The following is a 21,206-nucleotide window of genomic DNA, read 5'->3' as shown; positions in this document are numbered from 1 at the left end:
TGCAGGGCCGGCTCCAGCTTTTTTGCCACCCCAAGCAGCAAAGCAGGGGGAGAAAAAAAAAAGATAAAGCTGCGATTGGTGGCACTTCAGCGGCAGCTCTACCGTGCTGCTTCATTCTTCAGTGGCAATTGGGTGGCGGGTCCTTCGCTCCGAGAGGGACTGAGGGACCCGCTGCTGAATTGCCGCCGAAGACCCAGATGTGCTGCCCCTTTCCATTGGCCGCCCCAAATACCTGCTTTCTTCGCGGGTGACTGGAGCTGGCCCTGATTGTATGCATCAGGGAAGACTATATCCCCTAGGGGATTTATTTCCTTTGACAGAAGAACTGGTCAGGCTCAGCAGTATTTATGCAGAGAGCACTTAAGGGAGACTTGTTGTCCTGAACTTCAGTTTGTTTGTGTCTAATTAAGGTATGAAGGGGAACAGGCATGTTAATTGGCCTACAGTGTGGTGTGGACTGGAAGTGCTCTAGGTTCTAACAAGCAGCGTATTAAAGATCACAAAATTATTGGAGGGGGATCTCCTGGGATTGGTTGTTTCAGGGCCTTAGATTCACGCTACTCCTGAAATGTAGCTTTTCTAGCACAGAATATATTTTAACAAAAACATCCAGAGAGCTTAAGGTAAATTAAAGCATAAATGAATAAACGCTTTGGAAGGCGTATGAGCTCTCCAGCTTTGTGACATACGTCAACCTCTAACTATTGGTAGCTATGAGGAAATTCCCCCTGGGAGCATATGCTGCCTATTGCAGAATTTCTTCCTCTGAAGCAGCTGGTGCCGGCTACTGTGAGAGAAAAAATGTTGGACTCGGACCATGTCTGATAAAGAATAGAAGTTTTGATGTTCCTAGTCACCACCTGCAGTTGGCTGCATTCTGTATAATCTTGTCTTGTATTTACAATTTACCTTCTTTTTAGAGGTTTTAATGAGTTCAGAGAGTGTTACTTGTCTGAAAGGACAATTGCAGTAGTAACGTATTACCAAAGGAGAAAAGGACTTCCAGAGATTTTAGTGTTGCTCAAAGGTTGAGGGCAATATGCACTATCAATGTAATATTGTTTAACTGAAATCCCATCTGTTTTTACCTCTGTTTGACCCTGAGCAGTCCTTATTTATATGATTGGGGTGGGGGTAATCTTCTTTCTTATTGAGGTGAACAGATCAGTAGAGCCAGTCAGTTACTCTGGAGACAATGAAGGTGAAAACTGGCTCCTCTTGCTCCCCGCTATGGGGAGACCCGAGGACAGTCAATCTGCTACTGTGAATCTTGTCGTCATGTTTTTTGCTCTTCTTGAGAGTGCCCATGTCAATGATTACATTAGATGTCGTCTACCTGCCAATGTGTGCCAGTGTCCTCTGAAGAGAGCATTTGCTGAAATCTAGCTTGGGATCCAATCTATCTAAACACTGGACAGATGAGGATAAATTAAACTAATGTATAACTGATCAACCCAGACCAATATACTGAGCCCTCATGCCTCTACCATCCTGTGTTTGGGAAAATTCAGAAATGCTAGTTGTTCAATACATTTCTCCTTAATGACATGAATGAGGGCACGGTGAGGAGTAGACTGCTCTCTTTGATGCCATTGTTAAGAACATGTATTCCTGACTGTTGGTCTGTGGAGATGTCTCTGCGTATCTTGTATCCAAACTATCATTCATACTCCTCTTTTATGTTGACCTGCAGTGACTTTGCCCAGGACAAGTTTCTTCTTGTTGGCAACTGGCCAATGGTGCATCTTTTCTGCATGTTAAAGCATAGGCTACTGGGACAGTGTTTATGTTTTATTCAAGATGAACCTGTCTTCTGACTTCAGAATCCAGTGCATATGACAGCAACCATCTTGTTGCAATGTGAAAAGCTTACCAGGGAACAGTGCAGGAGAATGGAGACGCTTAAGGAATGGTGAGATAAGCACAACACAAATAGTTCTTCTGCTTGAAGGAATAGGAATTTGCATGGTGTTTCACTCTGGATTAAGGCCACAGCTCGTTATTGGAGGACCCACAGAACCGAAATCTCAGAAAAATGCACAAGGTACGGTAAAATGGACTTGTAACATGCTGCAATTGTAACATGTTGCACCTAATTTTCTGTGATAATGTTTCTAAACTGTTTTTGTTTTTACTAGTGAGATCCTGAGGGCCATTCAGACATTAAAGGATGAAGACGATGAGCCAAGTCCCATCTGAGTTTTTGATATAGTGCTAAGGAGTTGGGATTGGAATTACAATCGTAAAAGAAACAACAAACTCCTCTGCAGAAATGGTTGCAGTTGTGCCAAGCTAAGGTAACATACACTGAGGAAGAGAAGGAATATATACTCTTTGTTTATGGTTCAATAGACAACTACAGTGATGTCAACTGTCTTACTAAATTTTTTCTCTTGCAGGTATTGCCTTTTAACTTGAAGGGGTCAGTGTGCATCACACTTTGGGGAGAAAGAAGGGCTTGCACATCTAAGAACTTTGAAAATACAAATAACTCAAAGCACGCCCCAGCAGGGTTCATGGAAGAATAAGGTAACAAGCTAGTGAAGGGTTAATCATATCATACATTAAACACTTTTCCAATTGAGGAAAAATACAATACCTATGTTGAGAATTGTATGACGATAGTAAAGGATGCCTTTTTCTCTAAACAGATCAGAAGAAGATAACCTCATGGAGCTGGTGTAGAACAACATGAGACACTACCTGCAGATACACATGAAACCACTAAGTAACGATGGACTTGTATTTCAAATACTGGCAACACAAATTTGGACTCTAGAATTTATTGATTATCTGGATAGTTTTCCCGGTAATGACTAGAGAGGAAAACAGGAGATTGTCAAAGTCTGAAAGTTGGTAAAGGAAGCACTTTCCCACAGATAGGTGTTAGTGAACCAAGTGCTCTTGACATTCAGAGGGAGATAGATGGTGGGTTGGTATTCTTTATAAGTCAGAAGTTGCTAAGTTCCCAAGTTGTGGAGACTCAGTTAAAGGGAATGGACTCAGGAGGTTGACCTGCACATAGCTGTTATTAGTGTTACAATGAGCCAATGAATGTGCCATAGATTTAATAAAGTTCAGCACTTAAAATGAGTAAGCAGCATGTTGCATTCCGTTAGAAGCCTGATTCTTGTATTCTTTTCTGGGCACAGCTTCCATTAATCCCCTTGTGGTATTCAGAATTGCATCTGCCCTTGAATATGTGATCAAGCTATAGCTCTGCAATTATAATGAAATAATAATAAAAAAAAAACAGCAGGATCACCAGGCGGGCAGAGTGAGTTGGGACATAGGGGTGCCTATTTTTGAGGGCCCCTCAATTGACTGGGGCCCCTGGAAAGGGGCCCTGTGGCTAATCTGCCACTGCTGCTATTTTGGCCATGTTTTTCTTTTGGATTCTGAGTTTGTTTGAATCCACAATTCAAAGCAAAACTTTGCTGAACTGAGGACAGCAAAGACGTAGACACCATGATAGAAGGAAATAGTTTCACAAACTCCTACAAAGCAAAACTATTGAGCTCTTCACTTCCCCAGTCCAGACAGCAGACACATTTCACAGTACTACTTTGAGATGGGGAATCACAACCTCTGGTGCCAGTATTTAAGACTTTCAAATCCTTTCTCTTTGCAAAAAGAAGGTCTGTCTTTTCCTCCTTTTTCTTCTCTCCTTCCTTGTTACTAGTACTCCCTCTTCTTAAAAGGAAGCCTGTGGAGGTCAACCCAATGGGAGACGGAGCAGCTTGAGACCCTTTAAGAAATGAAAATGCTTTAGAAGATGCATTTTCAAGGTCTCAAGTTTATTTTCTACCAGACATGTTCTCTATGCTGAGCCTACCTCTCGTCTATTAAATGAGTGCTCTGAAATCCCGTTAAGATCTAAGATCATTTGAGTTGTACTTGATCAACAGCTGTTTCTACTGACTTGCAAAGTCCCTGCTAAACTAATCTATTTTCAAGGTCACATCTATAACCCTTCATCTAGCAAGCTCTCCATCCACAGTGGAAAATAAATTATTTTGTCAATTTCACTCATCATCTGCTATAGCAACACTAAAATAGTGATTATTTTGTTACTTGTTTGCAAGTACATTCCACCCCCTATTTACTCTTTTTATATGACCTTCCTTCCCTGTTCCCTCCATGCTTGGGGCCCAATGCGACCAGCCCACCTTTGTTTTCATTATATTGTACTGGGAGAAGTTCCTCCTTTCTATAATACAAATTAGTGAGAGTCATCATTATTTTTAAAGAAGGAAAAGTGAGGTAATAAATATAGGGATAACATTGGCCACTCTACCAACGTCCTCAAGGAAAACAGACCAAGTCAAAGGCAGCTAGTGGAAGATAGTTCATCCAGTTCTCTAGCCTATTGTTACTGCCTTAATAAGGGCTTTATTTATCACGAGCTTGAATAGACTTATTCTGGCAGGGTTTTTTTGTTTTTTAAAGTGATGTTGCTCGCCAGTCAGTCAGTTTCCTCAACTCTGTGCCATTGTAATTGTAACTAGTGAAAGGAGTGTTACATTTTTAGGGAGTAAGCATTTTAAATAGAACTAGCCTCAGGCCCTGTTCAAAATGTAATCTCAATAATGAAAAATCGTTAGCAGAAAATATAGCACTATTATATTATACCAAATAATGAATAACAACCCCAAGTCATTATCTTTACGAGCCTTGATAATTTCTACTGGGTATGTGACCTGTCTTGTAATCAAGAATAGGGGTAATCATCCAGGTAAGTTGTTAATTACCAATTGCTTAATGCTGCTGATTATGCACATACATTAGTTGTAACATACATGCACTGCTGTTGTGTGGGTTTTTAGTGCTCCATCACAAGATCCTTAAAAATTCTTCAAAGCTGAAGTTTGTTTTCCCATCTGCAAGGAACAAAGAGTGAGATTTTTCAAAAACACCTAAATGTTTTAGGGGAAAATTGATTTTTATTGTCAAGTTGCATAGGGACTTTTCAAAACCCCTCCCAAAATGTTCATTTTTCAGCTCTGATAACTATACTTTAGATTAAATAAAACAACAACAAAATGTAAAAAGTCTCTGTAGGAGAGAAAACGCAGTGACACTTTAGTATATTTCTAGCTGCAGCCTCCACACAGGCTATTCTGTGTGACATTTTATTACCATAATGATGTGCAACAAAAGACTTGCAATTGGATAAACTGGGATTTGTCTTTTTCCGTTGAAACTCATCATAAGTCTAATTTGAGGAGTCTGAGGATCCTTTGTCTTGATGTTAGTGTCAGAGGTTTGACCATTTGGTCATTGATCATTTTCCAGGCAAATGTGGCTTTTGTACCAGGTAAAACAATCTGAAACACAGTAGCTGCAGGAGAATATTGAAGCAAAGTGGTAATGTCAGCGGGAACTCTCCAGGACTCCCCGTGATATTGTAGCCAGCCAGTGTGTCAGTCTTCCAGACCTCTTTGATTCCAGAAAGCTTAAAGTGACAAAGTGATGCATGATGGGAAACAGAGCCCTCATTATAAGGTCTGTCGTACTTTGTAGTCTGGTCTTAAAGGACTGTTTCCCCCATCCCGTCTAATGAAAACCTGAACCTGACAGTCTGAGTTGCAACACTCTTGCACAAACTGTAAATGCTTGACAGTAACACCATGATAAATATCAGCGTGAGTTGTTATTGTGGTAACTGCTAACTCTGTTAGAGTTGTGAGTCTATAAGCATTTCCATTTTAACTTCATTTTCACATTCAGGAAGCAGGTAGCTTGGTCATTAACATTTATTCTGGACTGACAGCAAGAAAAACAAGAACATTTGGATTTAACTCATGCACCCTTTCCTGGACTTCACCCGCTCTGTTTTTGTGGGAACTGAGAAAACTGTGATCTTAGATTCTTATGTTTATAGGATCATAGATTTAATGCCAGAAGGGACTACTACCTCTGTCCGGTCTGACCTTTTGCCATAGACTTTCACCAATCCTTCCTTCAGTGGAAGGAATTATTCCTGCATTCTATGCATGATTTAGTACCACTGACCCAGAGGAGAGCAAATTGCATCCCAGAGTACTCTAGGTTGGCGTCACCCTGAGGGGAGGGCAGGTGTTGTCTCTGGGATCTATAGAAGATATGCCAGTGAAAGCTGCTTGAAAGGGGATGTGCTGATTATCATGTCCCTCAGTTGCCTGGTTATGGCTCCTCCACCTACTTTTGAGGCTGTGCTGGCCCTCATTGGAGAGGTGCTTGCATATAAATCCCTTTGCTCCAAACCTTGAGGCCCTGCACCCTTACTATCGAAGGAGCTCAAGTGGGATGGGACTTCTTTTGGTGGTCTTCAGTGCCTGTCAGATCTTCCTCTAGTTGATAGCATAGTAACTCCTGCTGCGGAGATGAAACCAGTTCTGGGAGTTGGACATTCTTCTCATATCTGGTAATGAGGATCATTACAATTATGCACTGAGCTCAATAAAACAAATTGCATGGGCGAATGTAAGTTTTGTGTGATGCTTCATATTTAATTTGCATCTCTATAATATTTTCTTAACACTTGAATTGCACAGCATTATAGAGACTTATTTGAGTGTGTTCCTGAATCATATAGGTGAGCTTTTGACGGCAAAACCAAGACTCGTGAAACTGATGTGGTAAAAACTAAGCTATCGGTGTAAAACTCTTCTCTGTTCTTGCAGAAACTCCACCTATTGCATGAAGGTATCAATGTCCTTGACAGTGGCTGAGAATGAATCTGGGCTTTGCTACAACAGCCAGATCCGATATTTGGAAAAATCAGAAGTCACGAAAAGAAAGATAATCTCCTGCCCCGATATTGAAGATTATAAAACATCAGATCAAGAGCCGGAAGTAGTATGGTACAAGGTAACATGGCCATCTAATTAGCATTTTGTTGAATGTATACAATTACTTTCTTCGCTTTCAGTCTTGCATCCAATTCTGAACTTTTTGTGTGTCAGGTAATGAGTGGCTGCTCTGAAGGACCAACTAAAGCCTAATAGTTCTAATGCACAGGATTTATCTATACTGGTGCAAAATTAACCAGCCTGGCCACTGACTGACAGCAGCTCCATATCTGTGAAGGGTCTTCCCTACTTTAGGAACTTAAAAAAACCTGCTCTAATAACTGAAATACCAGCTCAGATGTTCCACAGCCTCCCTCACTCCAGTTTCTACACCGGAGGAACTCTGCCATTTCTGAATATTGCAGCCAACCCAACTGGAGGCAACACATTTACATGGCATCAGCACCACCACGTAGTGGTGTCTGTGCATGATGTGTATACATAATACATGTTGAAAAGCACTGAGTTTTGACTTGCCAGACACACAGGTGCCCTGGTGTGTCAGAAAATAACAATTTAAAAAAAAAGTTGTCATTCTATTTTTGTTTACAAGAATCTTGAATATTTCAATTCACAGTGACAACCCATGCACTGTAACTCATATAAAAGCCATAAAAGCTTTCCCCCTGGTTATATGGGCAGATATGTTTAGAGCTGTTTATACATGAAATATGCTTATTTAGTAAAGTATGAAATTGTGCAGAAAAGAAAGTGTATGGGCATAAGTGTCTCATGTCCTACCCATGTACCTGCTGAATACCAAAAGGCTGAAGAATGCATTATCATTGTGTAAGTTCACATTGCAGAAATTATCTGACAGACAGAATCCTCAGCAGCAAACCAAAATCAGTGAGGAATTGTACTTGCCAGAAATGGGAACATAACTTTCATTTCTTTTCTTTCCACACATGTACATGTCTTCTGTTTCCAACACAGAGATTGTATAGTATCAGCTTTCGGTCTGACAACTGACTGAGTTGTCACAATGATTAAATTGACCAGAACTGATATTGTATTTTGAAGATAACGTTGCAGCTGCAAGACAATCAAAATGGACTTTTAGTCTGCTTTGCTAAGAAAAAGAGACATTACTGGAATAACCTACTCCATCCTCATCCTTAGTCATACTTAATGATAAATGTCATTTAATAAGTGCGCTAACAATTGCAGATTAGATGGCAGGATCTTCACTTCTTAGACCCCACATACATCATCTGTAACAGACCTAAAAAAAGTCAGAAGGCTTCAGTCACTTGGGATTTCAACGTTAATGTCGTATTATGCATGATGTACGCAGGGCAGGTTTTAACCCATTTGTGGCGAAGGTTTTTGAAAAATACTCCAAAGAGAATTATGATACTAGCTGTAATAGACATTCTCTTTTCCACTCTAAAGAAAGGTTGAGGGCCAGATCTAGAGAAGACTTGTGTCTCTGGTACATCCCTTTGCTTTCAGAATATTTGTCCTGCGGCAGCACCTAGGAATTCCAGTCATGGACCAGGTGCCCGTTATGCTAATTGTTGTACATGCACATAACAAAAAGCCCCTGCTCCAAAGAGCTTATAGTGTTTAGCCCATAATATCTACATACTCTGCAACTCCACTGAAATCAATGTAATTGTAGTGACTTATATCACTTGAGGGCTTGACCCGAAGTTTCTGAAGAGGGTGTGTGATTTCAGACTTAGAGAGATTGAAAGAATCAAGCCAGCTAACATCAGTGACTGGGCTCAGTGTGGATATATAGGCACACACATACTATCAATCACCTTCTCACCTGCTTTAGATCTAGGTAGGGCAAGGGCTGCTGTGCTGAATACTTTGGCCATACCTATGATACATCTGGATAGTGAACATTTTCCAAAATATGAAGATGATAGTCAAATGAAGCAAGATGGTCCCCCAGGATTCTTCTCCTTCCCCTTGTTTAAGGAGAGCTAGACACAGCTCCCACCAGAAAAACCTGTGATCATGATGGAACCTTTCAGTGACTCTTGTCCCTTGAAGGTCAGGGAATTTGGGCTTGTGGCCCCTGCTCTACTATGAGACAGCAGATCCAATGCTACAAGGCTGCCATGGGCAGACTTCTCATTGACTTCAGAAGTTCTGCATGTGGAGGTGCATTAATAGTAACAAGCTACACAAAGCCTAACACAATTTGAGCATTAAGAGAATTAAGCATGGCTATATTTCTACACCCAAAAAACAACGAGGAGTCCGGTGGCACCTTAAAGACTAACGGATTTATAACAAATAAATCTGTTAGTCTTTAAGGTGCCACCAGACTCCTCATTGTTTTTGTGGATACAGACTAACACAGCTACCCCTCTGATACTTTCTACACCCAAACGCTCTAGGAAAAATACTGACAAACCTATTATTATTAAACATGTACGTTTCGTTTATGGCAGAAATTATACTAATGAAATGCCTGTTTTAAAGAATTATGCTATTAATGTCAATGTGACTCTTTCCAAAGCACCATCAGGCCTAAATAACTGTTTTGACAACATGAATAAAGGATTTTTTTAGATAAATGCAGGTGTCAATGATTGAATGAACAAGACTTAAGAACAGAATTACTCTCATGGGAAAAATAAACTGGCAGAGAAAAAAAGATCTATCTTGAAAGAAGAGCCCTAACCCCTCCTCCTCTCCCCACTACCTCCTTGCTATGACTGTGTTGAAGGAATAGCTATGAAAACAATTAGAATGACAGGTGAAGGACAGATAGTAGTTATACGAGTCTGCAAAAACAGAGTAGTTGAGGTGCTGCCACTTAAAAATTTCAAGGAAGAAGAGAGAAGCACAATAATGAACAGCTGAGTTATTCAAGTGACTGTGAGTGCCAAAGATTCATGAGTGAAATGTGAAAATAAAGAGAAGAGTTAAAACTAACCCATCAAGACAAACACTGGTGAAAAACCAGAAAAAGAACATGACCTGGTTAAATAAGAAATAACCGTACACTTGGGCACTGATTATTAAAGGGAGTTAACATCTCTCTAATAGGGGATCTAGTTTAATTTCCTCCAGAATATGAAGACTACTTTTTGTAGGGTTTTTGTGAGTCCTACTTTCCGCCTTTCCGCTCTTGTGTCAGTCATGACCAGTGAGTCAATACGTGTAAAATGAATCTGGGCAAGTAAAAGCCAGAACTTTCCATTCGGAGTTAGAGATGCTGGGTAGCAGATGGAAGAAGTAATGTAAATTAGCTAAAATTTGGGGAAGTTGTAAATCATTTTTAAATAGAAAATGTTTTGAAGTAAACAAGGAGATAAACAGTATTGAATAATTAATAAGTGAGTGTTACAAACCTCTCTGCTTGGTGCAATTCTGAATAGACAACTGTGATAGATACAAGCATTGTTTCCTCTACCTCATTAATCACTACAATAGTAATGATGTGACCCTCTTTATTAGAAGCACATAATATATGAAGCAACATCCTGCCACAGAAAAGTGATTCGTTTTGTTTGTCTTGTTCGCGCTGGTTTTTTTCAAAAAGAAAAAATAAAAATCTTACCATGGAAGCTATTATCAGACATAGGACTTTTACTGCTACGTTACAGAATAGATGCAATGCAGTTACCTGCTGAAACACACTTACTGGTGCATTCTGGGAATTTTAGTCCTTTTTAATCAGAGATGGATAGACCTGGATCATGTTCTTTGGACCAGGCTCATGTTCAGTCACCCTAGGGCAGAGAGTCTGTTCAAATTTGGGGCACCTTTAAATGGGGCTAAAAATCCAGTGTAACTCAGAAAGGTGTCTATGTAAAAATGTCACTTTCTTGCTCATCAGACCCATTCTTTGCATGCAGATAGGGAGCTGGACTTAGTTCCTTTTCCTGCATTATCAACTATTAACTAAATTCCAAGCGCAGGGCTGAATTTCACTTTAATTCACACTTGTGCAACCCCACTGGAGACCACTGAGTTGCACTAGTGTCAGCCAAGAATGTAATGGGGTTGTCCAAGTGTCACTAGGAGCAAAATTTGGATAGGACAATAGGGCTGCACAGAATCTGTCCTGGTAAGGGTAGCATTTGATCCTCTGTCTTTGCTACTAATGATGTCTGAAAAGCAGAGGGTTTCAGAATCTAGTATGAGTTTGCAGGGCTAAATGTTAGATAATCCACCTTTTTACTTGTATATTGATTACATTTTATTTGGAAATTGGGACACACACAACATGGAACTTCCATGATTTCTCAAGGGGAAAAGAAACACCACCAATGTCACTCTGTTCTTTAAGTGTATTCTATTATTACTGGCCATGTCAGAGCCAAACCGTAACACAACTTGATTCAGATTTTAGCTCATATCTGGGGCTGTGCTTTAACTGCTTTTTGCCACAGCACTGACACAAAGGGTCCTAAAGTTGGCATAGATGGCCATCAAAGTTCAGGGAGTTTGTCCATTGTCATGGAGTTGGTATAATGGCTCCTGCTCAATCCCATCTCCCTCCAGTTGGTGTAAGGCTCATGACCCAGGAAGGGCCCAGACTTTACTGTCTCCTAGCAATCCCCAGGTGGCATATTGGCTCCTTGGGTGCAGTAGTAGATGACACAAGTTAGAGTAGCCATTAGGCTTGTCTAATTTACTGTGGCGGACCGATTCAGGCCCAGAATTAGAGTAGACAAACGTGGCTTAAAGCCACTTTTTCACACCTTCCTGAGTTGCTTTGTGTGCTCCTTGACTACTGAATTGGGTGTTCAGGTTGAGTTGGCAACACTGGAAGTCACAGGACAAAAACAACCCATTATTTTGTTTGCAGACTGAGCGGAGTGGATATTAAAGTCAGCGAGAGATGAACAAACATACCACCCTGATGCACCTCTTTAGAGAGGCACTTATCTATGTCCTATGTCCACACGTTAACACTTTGGAATGATCAGTGCTTTACATGATCAACACCGTTAAGTATTATCACATTTAGCTGGCTAGAATGATATAATACTTCAGCTTGGAAGTGAATCAAGCACCAGATATTGCAATGCTTAGAATTTGCTGAATCACATACAGTACCAGACACTGATGTAAAGACTAAGGAACCGCTACAAACCTTCCTACCGCGACAACAAATTAAAAATATTGACATATGGCCCAGGCCGGCCAAGTGACAGCTGGTGAGGAGTGAAGTCAATGGGACCTGTGGATCATCAACACCTCAAAGGAGGTGAGGTGAGAACTGCACCATCCAATTTCAGGCCAATGATTTTATTAAAAAACATAATGTAGTGAGTCAGGCACAGCATATTTAAACACTGTTTCCTCATTGTATCCTTGGAAATGTTTTACAAAAATGACAGATCTGACACATAACAATGCAAACAAAGCATTTGAAGCAACCTATCTAGGTTCTTATCAGGCCCTTTTCAGTGTCATATCTGAACACCTACTAATCATTAATGGATTTTATCCTCCCAATCCTTCTGTGAGGTAGGAGGTTCTACCCCCATTTATTGCTGTGGTACTGAGGCAGAGGATAGATTAAGTGACTTGCCCAGAGTCTCTCAGGAAATCTGGGGCTGAGTCAGGGACTGAATCCAGGTCTCATGAGTCCTACTCTGGTGTCCACTAGACCATCCTTCTACCTAATCAGGTAGATTAGGTAGATTCCTGTGCCAGGAATTTTCATGCCACTGTAAATGTACCAGCCACGTGGATTTTTTCTTCAAATTTTCTTCTTGGTTTTTTAGTACATCTACACTGAGCCCTTATGTGTTAAGATTCAGCCTGGAGCCAAATTTCATGGGGCATATACATGAACAAGTATGTATATTTAGGAAAATACAGATGTATCTTTAACTAAAACAATGGTTTATGATGAAAAAAAGTAGAGATTTTTTTTTTCTATTTGGCCCTGGGTAGATGATTTCTAAAACACTGCATGTGTAGTTCAGTGAGCGTTAATTACTGTAGCTTGTTATATACACGTCTGTTAAATTTTAAACAAAAATGACTTCAGATAAACCCCAGTTTTTCAAGTTGTGAATATTCAGATCTCCATGTTGCCTAGAATTCGTATCTGATCCCATATCCAATATCCATACCGAAACCTAAATTGATTTTTTTTAAGAAATCTCAGGTTTGCAAAGGTATTTCCATTGAGATTTGTGTGAGGTAAGTGTTTACTTGTCCAGTCAGACTGGTGCTTTACCATATCAGCTGGTTAATTTAGGCAACTGATTTTTCTGTGCAGGAATGTAAGCCAAAAATGTGGAGAAGCATCATAATTCAGAAAGGAAATACTCTTTTAATACAAGAAGTCCAGGAAGAAGATGGAGGAAATTATACTTGTGAACTAAAGTTTGAAGGCAAGCTAATAAGAAGAACAACTCAGTTAAAGGTTACAGGTAAGAAACTTCTTGCATAACACGAGTTCTCAAATGAAGGGAAGATTCTTCTTCACACAGCGCACAGTCAACCTGTGGAACTCCTTGCCTGAGGAGGTTGTGAAGGCTAGACTATAACAGCGTTTCAAAGAGAACTAGATAAATTCATGGAGGTTAAGTCCATTAATGGCTATTAGCCAGGATGGGTAAGGGATGGTGTCCCTAGCCTCTGTTTGTCAGAGGGTGGAGATGGATGGCAGGAGAGAGATCACTTGATCGTTACCTATTAGGTTCACTCCCTCTGGGGCTCCTGGCATTGGCCACTGTCAGTAGACAGATACTGGGCTAGACGGACCTTTGGTCTGACCCAGTACAGCCGCTCTTATGTTCCTAGATAAGTTCCTGGAGGGTCAGTAGACAGGATACTGGGCTGGATGGACCTTTGGTCTGACGCAGTGTGGCCGTGCTTATGCTCTTATGGCTTCACACAGCAACTGAAGTACAGGTAGAACCCAAGCAACCCCAAATGGGAAGTTCAAATCAGGCCCCAGATGAAACATTCATAGGTTGTGTAAAGATAAAAAGGTACAAAAGGGCCAAAACTAAAATCCTAGATCCAGGCACCCCAAAATTTCAGAGGAGTTCAGGCCCAGATCTGGACTGTGTGGCTTGGGCCCTTCTATAATGGTGAAGAGGAGGAACGTTGGCTGCAATTGCAAATAAAATAATTAGAAGTTGATGTTGCCCCAGAGAAAGAGGCCGAGTAGAAAGAGTCAGCACAAATACCTGCTTTATGGTTCCATGTACACAATTATTCCATGCTTTTTATCTTCTGATTCATTTCTGGCAATCAGATTCTCTGTTGTAGGTCTGATCTTCAGTGAGGACTTCAGGACACTTATTCTGAGAATAAAATTAAAAAGCAATATTATAATAGAAAGCTTTCACTAAGTAGTTTCCATTTATTATGTCTTGCATGTGTGTTCACAGGAGAGATTGTAAGGACAGGAATGAAAGAGTAGGACAGCGTTATATACCCATTCATTCCTGAATCCTTTGCATTTCCCTTTTTAGATAATGTACCTGTCATTATTATTTTGCCATCAGCAAGCATCTGAAATCATTGTTTTCTTCCAGTTCTTCACACAATAACTTTTGAGCAAATGTTTAGAAGTATCTAGAGCCAGAGTCAGTCTCGGTATAAACAATGGCAAAATCAGTAGAATTGCACCTGCTTACACAAGGTTCCGTTTAGTCCATGTGTTATTTCTAACATGCTTTCAGAATAACATTGTTCATTGTCTACATGCATCCGATGAAGTGGGTATTCACCCACGAAAGCTCATGCTCCAAAACATCTGTTAGTGTATAAGGTGCCACAGGATTCTTTGCTGATTGTTCAAATTATGACTTTAAGAAGATACTATGATTTATACATATTCATTTCCCATTAATTATCATTGTCCCTTATTTGAAATGAATCTTTTTCGCTGGATGTCAAAATCATATGGTATAGGATTATTTGTAGTCTCCTTTTGCCCATGGACAGATCTCTGTGCCATCATCAGTTTGACCAACCCTGAACCAAAAGCTATCAAATTAAAACACATGACCTTCCTTGGAAGCAGTTGCTATACCAGGTAGCATGCTGGTCTTCAGTCAGAATACTAACTAAATGTGACTAATAAAGGTAAATGCATCCATGTCAATTCCACATGGTGGATGTTCTTTACCTTACAAAATTGTCAGCTCTCTCCATCTCCTCTAGCATCCGCAAGACCTCGTTAGCTGTTCATTATCTCCCCATTATACAGTATATGCAGTACTTTAGGCTTTAATTTATTTGTCTGCACCTATTGTAATATTTGCTCTCATTATTTGTTTGGATAAAAGGATTTATGGCCTGAAGTATTAAGAATTGTAAGTAAGGGACATGGTATCATTCCTGTTTGCAGAACACTTGAGAAGCAAGGGATTCTTATCCTTGCCATTTGATGTGCAATTTGTATACTCTCCTCAATTTAGAACAAGTAGTCCATTATTCCTTAATAATGTATGTAATCAGCATTGTGAACATAGCAGCAAAACATAAGTGATCTCAATTTACATTAACTTATAAATATATTTGGACTTCACCTATAACTTCAAACCCTAATTTTAAGTGGGGTTGAGACCCAGATCTGAATGTTTTTTGGCCTGGGTCCATCTCTATAGAATATTATATTTGAAATGCACTGCCACATTTGTCTAGATGAATAATAGCAATGACTTCAACTGAGTACATGCAAAATCAATGATGCCTGATATGTAATGGTTTGGTGCTGCAGAAAAACTCTTTTTTTCTGTTTTCATTCACGATTTTATATGCAAATAGCTTTGAGGTATCAAGATACGTACTGATTTTATGTATCCGTTCATAGGAAAAATCTTTCAACAATATAACAGTGGTTTATTTGTCTGTGCCCATGACTGCATTGCAAAGTGCTGATTCTACAGGCAAAGCAAAGCTTGGGAGTAGGTGCATGGTGAGCAATAACTGGAAGATGCTGAAGTGGGGCTATAAGTGTTGTCCCAGAAGATTGAAGAAAAATCTGTGTATTAGTATAGGGACTGGCAAACATGCTGAGAAACCCTTCTTCCTCTGTGACTAATTTAGGTCTTGGTTAATTTGTATTGCGCCTCCCACGAAATATATTTTGGAGTGAATACAAAGATAAAATAGAAACCTGACTAATGGTTAAGTGATGTGACCACTAAAACTGATAATGGAGTCCAGCTTTCCCTACTGTTTTTCACTGACCATAAAGGACAAGAGTCCATTTTGCAGGTAATTCTGTGAAGGCCATGCCATAAATCTAAAATTTTCTTCAGCAAAACCAGGTACAATTAATTTAGAAAGGACAGTGCATTTGCTGCCTGCTGAACTGACTTTATATTAGTGGAACAGGACAGTCTGTCACAGATCTGGGCAATCTTATCTGCCAAGTTAATGGAAACCTCTTCACAACAGCAAATAGTCAACTCTCCCTTTGAAAGGCCATTTGACTCAGTCAGGGTGACGACCAGGCAGGTTCTCTGATCCTGATTTCTTAGATATTATAGTGAAGGACAAGAATAACCTCCAGTCAATCCTTGGTATACAAATGTAAGAAATTGCCTCAGTCAGACCAAGAACATGTCTTTTGCCACCAATTCTCTAGCCTGATTTCCTACCACTTCACCTGTAATCAACAGTGACTTGTAAGAGACAGGCATTTAGGGAACAGGTTGCTGCTGGCGGTAGTAGTCCACCCACTGGTTGATGCAGTGGGCAGCATTATCTCACTTCCTGGAAGTGAATTCAGGAATCCAGTTGAGTTTCCATCAAAATAGATTTACTGTGCTATGAGGAGCGAGGACAGAACCTGAGCTCAGACTGACAGGCCTGCTGCTGCATGTAAATTACAGTTAGTAAATATGGCTGAAGGCTAACTAGAAAAGCAATAGCTGTTAGAAGCAAAGCCCTAATAGGATTTTCACTGCTGGTGTATACTGCAGATGTGGAGAAAGAAATCTTACCTACTGCTTTCAAACGCTTTTTCTTCTGCAGGGTATTTCTAATGCTGATTCTACTGCTGATGCATCTCAGCATGCCTGAACTGGCATTTTGAAATCACAAGCACACAGGCCTTTTTGACAATACAGATTCAGAACTGTAGGACTCTGATGGCCTTATCTGGAGGACATGGTGATCTGGAATTCTTTATTAGAGTAAAGGGCTAGCCTGACATTAAAATAGGCAACACCTGGGCTCCTTTATGCAAGGAGCTCTGTAGTACTGTGCAGAGAGAAGAGTTTTAACTTAGATTGTTATCCTTTACATCGGGTCATCTGCAATTTAAAGTGTTGTCTACTTGAGTGAATGTTGTAGTTATTTTAATTTATATCTTCCCTGTTTATAGCCATGGACATTTCTATGACAGGCAGGCAGTATGCAGAGCACGGACCAACCTTGGTGGTGAATTAGTGGTGGGTGTAGCAATCCCAGAAGGCAGTATGCCCTGGAGGCCATATTTGATGCAGTGATGCCCACCTTACTCTGGTTATTCAGAGTCAGTACTGAGAATGAGAACAAAAAACAGGTAGCCCTTACTGTGTATAGGTTAAGAGCTCTGTGCCTAAAAGTTTAGAGGCATCCAGAAATTCAAAGAGGTTTGCTTTATGAAAATTTATTCAAACCTCTTTATTCCAAAAATTGCTCTAGTAATCTTCGGAGAACCGATATTGCCGAGATTTCTCATCCTCCCTTGTGTTGCTCTGCCTAAGAATAGAAAAGAATATTGCACTATTTCATTACAGGTTGCTACACTTAACAAGCACGTGGCTACAGTCTGTGTTAGCTGAGATGTCCAAATAATCTTCAGGAACAGCTCCCAGTAGAGGGTATTTTGAGAATACATCCTGGAAATGATCAAGGCATAGATAAACAGCTGCAGTTTACTGGCCAGAAGGAAATAGACAGAGGCATTTTGTGTCTCACCTAACATCTGTGATGCTAACATCAGCAATGGAACCAAAAAAGATCATCTGATTGTGGTCCATGGAGATCCAACGGTAGGGACACCTGTAGTTGTGGATGATGGATCTTGTTGGGCTTTATCTTATCTGAACTGGATCATCCATGTTGAATAAAAATATCAGTTTTTTTCTTGGAGGCTAGGTGGCATCTTAGATTACAAGTTCTCGGGTTCCCTTGTCCTTGCATGTGTTTATATTAGACCTGGGCACAACATGTGCTTTTCTTAGATCTGAATGTTAAAGTGTTTCCCTGTCCCTCTAAAATGTTTCCATTCTGCATCAGGACGAAACAGAAACCTTTTTCTAAACTTCTTTGCAAAAAAGCAGAGATATATTCTGGTAGAGCAGGGACCTGGGTCTCTCACATTCCTGGGCTTTTGGCTGTTTTGAGGTGGGCCTCTGTGATAACTGGGGTTTGTGGGTTTGGATTGGTTTTCTGGAGTGCATTAGCGGGTAATAGCCTCTCTCTCTCTCTGGTTTTGACCAGAAATTCTATCCTGGACCTGAGAAACCTTCCCAAGGAAAGTTTAGTTGAAACTGACCCTTTCTTGTGATAAGTTTCAACTTTGACAAATCACCATTTTCCAACAAAAAATTCCCAACCCATTCTGGTTTTGCATTGCACCTAGCGCAATGGTCCTTGCTATAGAAACATAAGAAATTTTCCTCTTGGAGCTACTGTAATAAAAATATGAAATAACCATAGCGATCATATGCAGATGTACTGTGAGCATCCAAAGTGGTAGAAACTGAGATCAGAGTAACTAAAAGCAGGGAAGGTACCAGGAAGGAAAGATTCTGTATCATAGAAAAGGTAGGCAAAATTAAAAGAGCCAGTAGTAGTATTTTAATTTTATATGTGCACTAAGAAAGGATAATCAGGTGTGACAAAGTTCCTCCTCTACCTTAGTGGGTCCTGCGCTTATTGGCGGATATGTTCACCTCAGTGATCTTCCCTGCTTGTGGAACCCACAGTCTGGGTCAGCTCCTCCGGTGTCTGATCAGAAGTTGGGAGGTTTGGGGGGAACCTGGGCCCACCCTCTACTCCGGGTTCCAGCCCAGGGCCCTGTGGATAGCAGCTGTCTATAGTGCCTCCTGTACCAGCTGCATGACAGCTACAACTCCCTGGGCTACTTCCCCATGGCCTCCTCCAAACACCTCTTTATCCTCACCACAGGAGCTTCCTCCTGGTGTCTGATAATGCTTGTACTCCTCAATCCTCCAGCAGTATACTCTCTCTCTCTCTCTCTCTCTCTCTCTCTCTCTCTCTCAGCTCCTTGCCTTCTTGCTCCCAGCTCCTCACACATGCTCCTTCTCCTCTGGCTCCTCCCTGCCTGACTGGAGTGAGCTCCTTTTTAAACCCAGGTGCCCTGATTAGCCTGCCTTGATTGGCTGCAGGTGTTCTAATTAAAGTAGCTATCTCTACTGCCTTCTAGAAAGATCTTAATTGGCCCCAGGTGCCTTGATTAACCTGGAGCAACTGCCATTTGGTTACCAGGGTCCTAGGGATTTGTTTAGCCTGGGGCTAACATACCTGTTTCTTGGTACTTTACTGTAGCCATCTGGCTGTTTCCCATCACACAGGGTATATTGCAGCAACAATATTTAAGATGTGATTGCATGGAGAACTACTGAGTAAGGGGGAAAAGTGAAAGAACCCTCAGTTACACCCACACATCCTGTCCCCCACTGCACTCCCTCATCTCAGGGGAGTATAGGAACTGTTCCTTCTTACTCCTGACCCGACCTACTTCTCTGGGCCCAGACTCAAGGTCTGGGTAGCTCATCTATGAGTAGAAAGAGTATTTTTACTCTCTGGTTACTTCTTTATGGACAGTTCTAGTCATAAACCAGTCATACAAGATCACCTACTACAAGATATTAGTAAAGAAAAGGCTCTGGAGCAGTGATGGACAGAAGCTTAAAGCCATCACTGCACCGTCTGGCTGCAGATGAGAAAGCAAATGGGAATCTCAGCTGTGTTAATAGAAAAATAGAGCACAAATCAAAATAGGTCATAATGGCATTACAGAAAGGGCTTGTGAGACCATACCTGGAGCACTGCACACAATTTATGAAAGTCATCTTGTGGGAAGAGTATTGACAAATTGGCAAAGTTCTAGGAGGGCAATTAGGATGGTAAAACATGTCCGAGGTTTTTGGCTCTTTGCAGGACTATCGGGGGAAAAAAAGCCTACAACTTAGAATGCATTCCAAAAATATTTTTGGCACTTTGTACTTAGAAGGACTTAATATTTTAATATTGAGTTATGTTCCCTGGTTGTAAACACATAACTCCAATTAGCAGTACATAAATCTCTGCATTTCCGTGTGCATTGGTTTTAATAATAGTAATTTGTCAGCAAACCTCAGCTATTTCCATCATTAGTTCTCCTTAGTTTCATTATATTCTTCAGATGGAGCTGGAGCAAATATTGCTAGCCTTATTCATGGAAGAAGTTCCACTGAATTCAGTTTGGCCCAAGGTCTCTCTAGCATCATCTCTTACCATTTATAATGTGCTCACATAAAGTACCCTGAGAATATATGCACGTCATATTTATGCATTCCTGCATTTTTTGTTGGTAGTTTTATTGTGGATGAAGAGGAGAATTAGTAAATGTCTTACATATAAAAATTTCTAATCTCTGAAATTTCTAAAACCTAAAGATCTTCCAAAAGCCCCCAAAGTTTAATTGGAGTATAAAATTAAAATTTGCCCATATAGTGTCAAATAAATGTACTAGGATTAATTGCTAGATACCCGGTAATGTCAAAATTACACCTGGAATACAGATGGATTTATTAACATTCAAATACATTATTCAAGTAATAAAAACACTTTAACATAATCTATATTTGAAATAAAATTCAGCCAACCTGAACTTCTCTATTTTTTTTTTCCCCGGAACCACTTCAGTCTCTGATTTTATAGCAATGTTTTGATGGCTTTAGGGTGAGCAATGTGCAATTTAAAAATATACCTGTTACACTTACCTGTAGCTTCTCCACTTTTTCCGTGTGTACCTGCCAGCCTGGAAAGCTATTCATGAGGTTATATGTTTGGAATAAGGTTGAATAAACAGGAGGTTTTTGGTACTGCTAAAATATGTACAGCCCTTGGTAAGTAATATATCATGTAGATGATATTGTAACATAGCAAAGGCCATAGCATCTCTCGCAGTACTATTATCATGAGGAAAAGAATATCCACTTTTCCTGAAGGTCAGCAAGCACTTTTGTGTTTGGTGGTACCTGAATCTTCACTGAGATGCCTCAGACCTCTGTCTGCAACAGGCTCTTTCATGAGCTACTATGTTAAGGGAGGAGATTTTGAGTTGTATAATGTACTCTCTGTACCAATACATGATTTATGAACTTGAATTGATGAATTATTTCCCCATTTGACAGCAGAAAGCAACCATTTAACTGCCGTTATAAGCTGCCAGTGATAAATTATAATGACATAAGAAAT

The 21,206-nt window shown here is 40.3% G+C and overlaps 1 protein-coding gene across 1 annotated transcript in view; it reads left to right on the top strand.

Annotated features, from left to right (window-relative positions):
* The window catches only part of IL1RAPL2 (interleukin 1 receptor accessory protein like 2), a 563,669-nt gene that overhangs the window by 305,450 nt on the left and 237,013 nt on the right, over positions 1 to 21,206 (top strand). The window contains exons 4-5 of the mRNA XM_050964503.1: positions 6,666 to 6,852; positions 13,042 to 13,195. Of these exons, the coding sequence (XP_050820460.1) occupies positions 6,666 to 6,852; positions 13,042 to 13,195 (341 nt within the window). The remainder of the gene's footprint in view (positions 1 to 6,665; positions 6,853 to 13,041; positions 13,196 to 21,206) is intronic.

This window comes from Gopherus flavomarginatus, chromosome 8 (genome assembly GCF_025201925.1).
Source record: "Gopherus flavomarginatus isolate rGopFla2 chromosome 8, rGopFla2.mat.asm, whole genome shotgun sequence".
Classification (NCBI taxonomy): Eukaryota; Metazoa; Chordata; order Testudines; family Testudinidae; genus Gopherus; species Gopherus flavomarginatus.
Note: the sequence above shows the minus strand (reverse complement) of the source record. Positions and strands in the feature narration are given on the sequence as shown.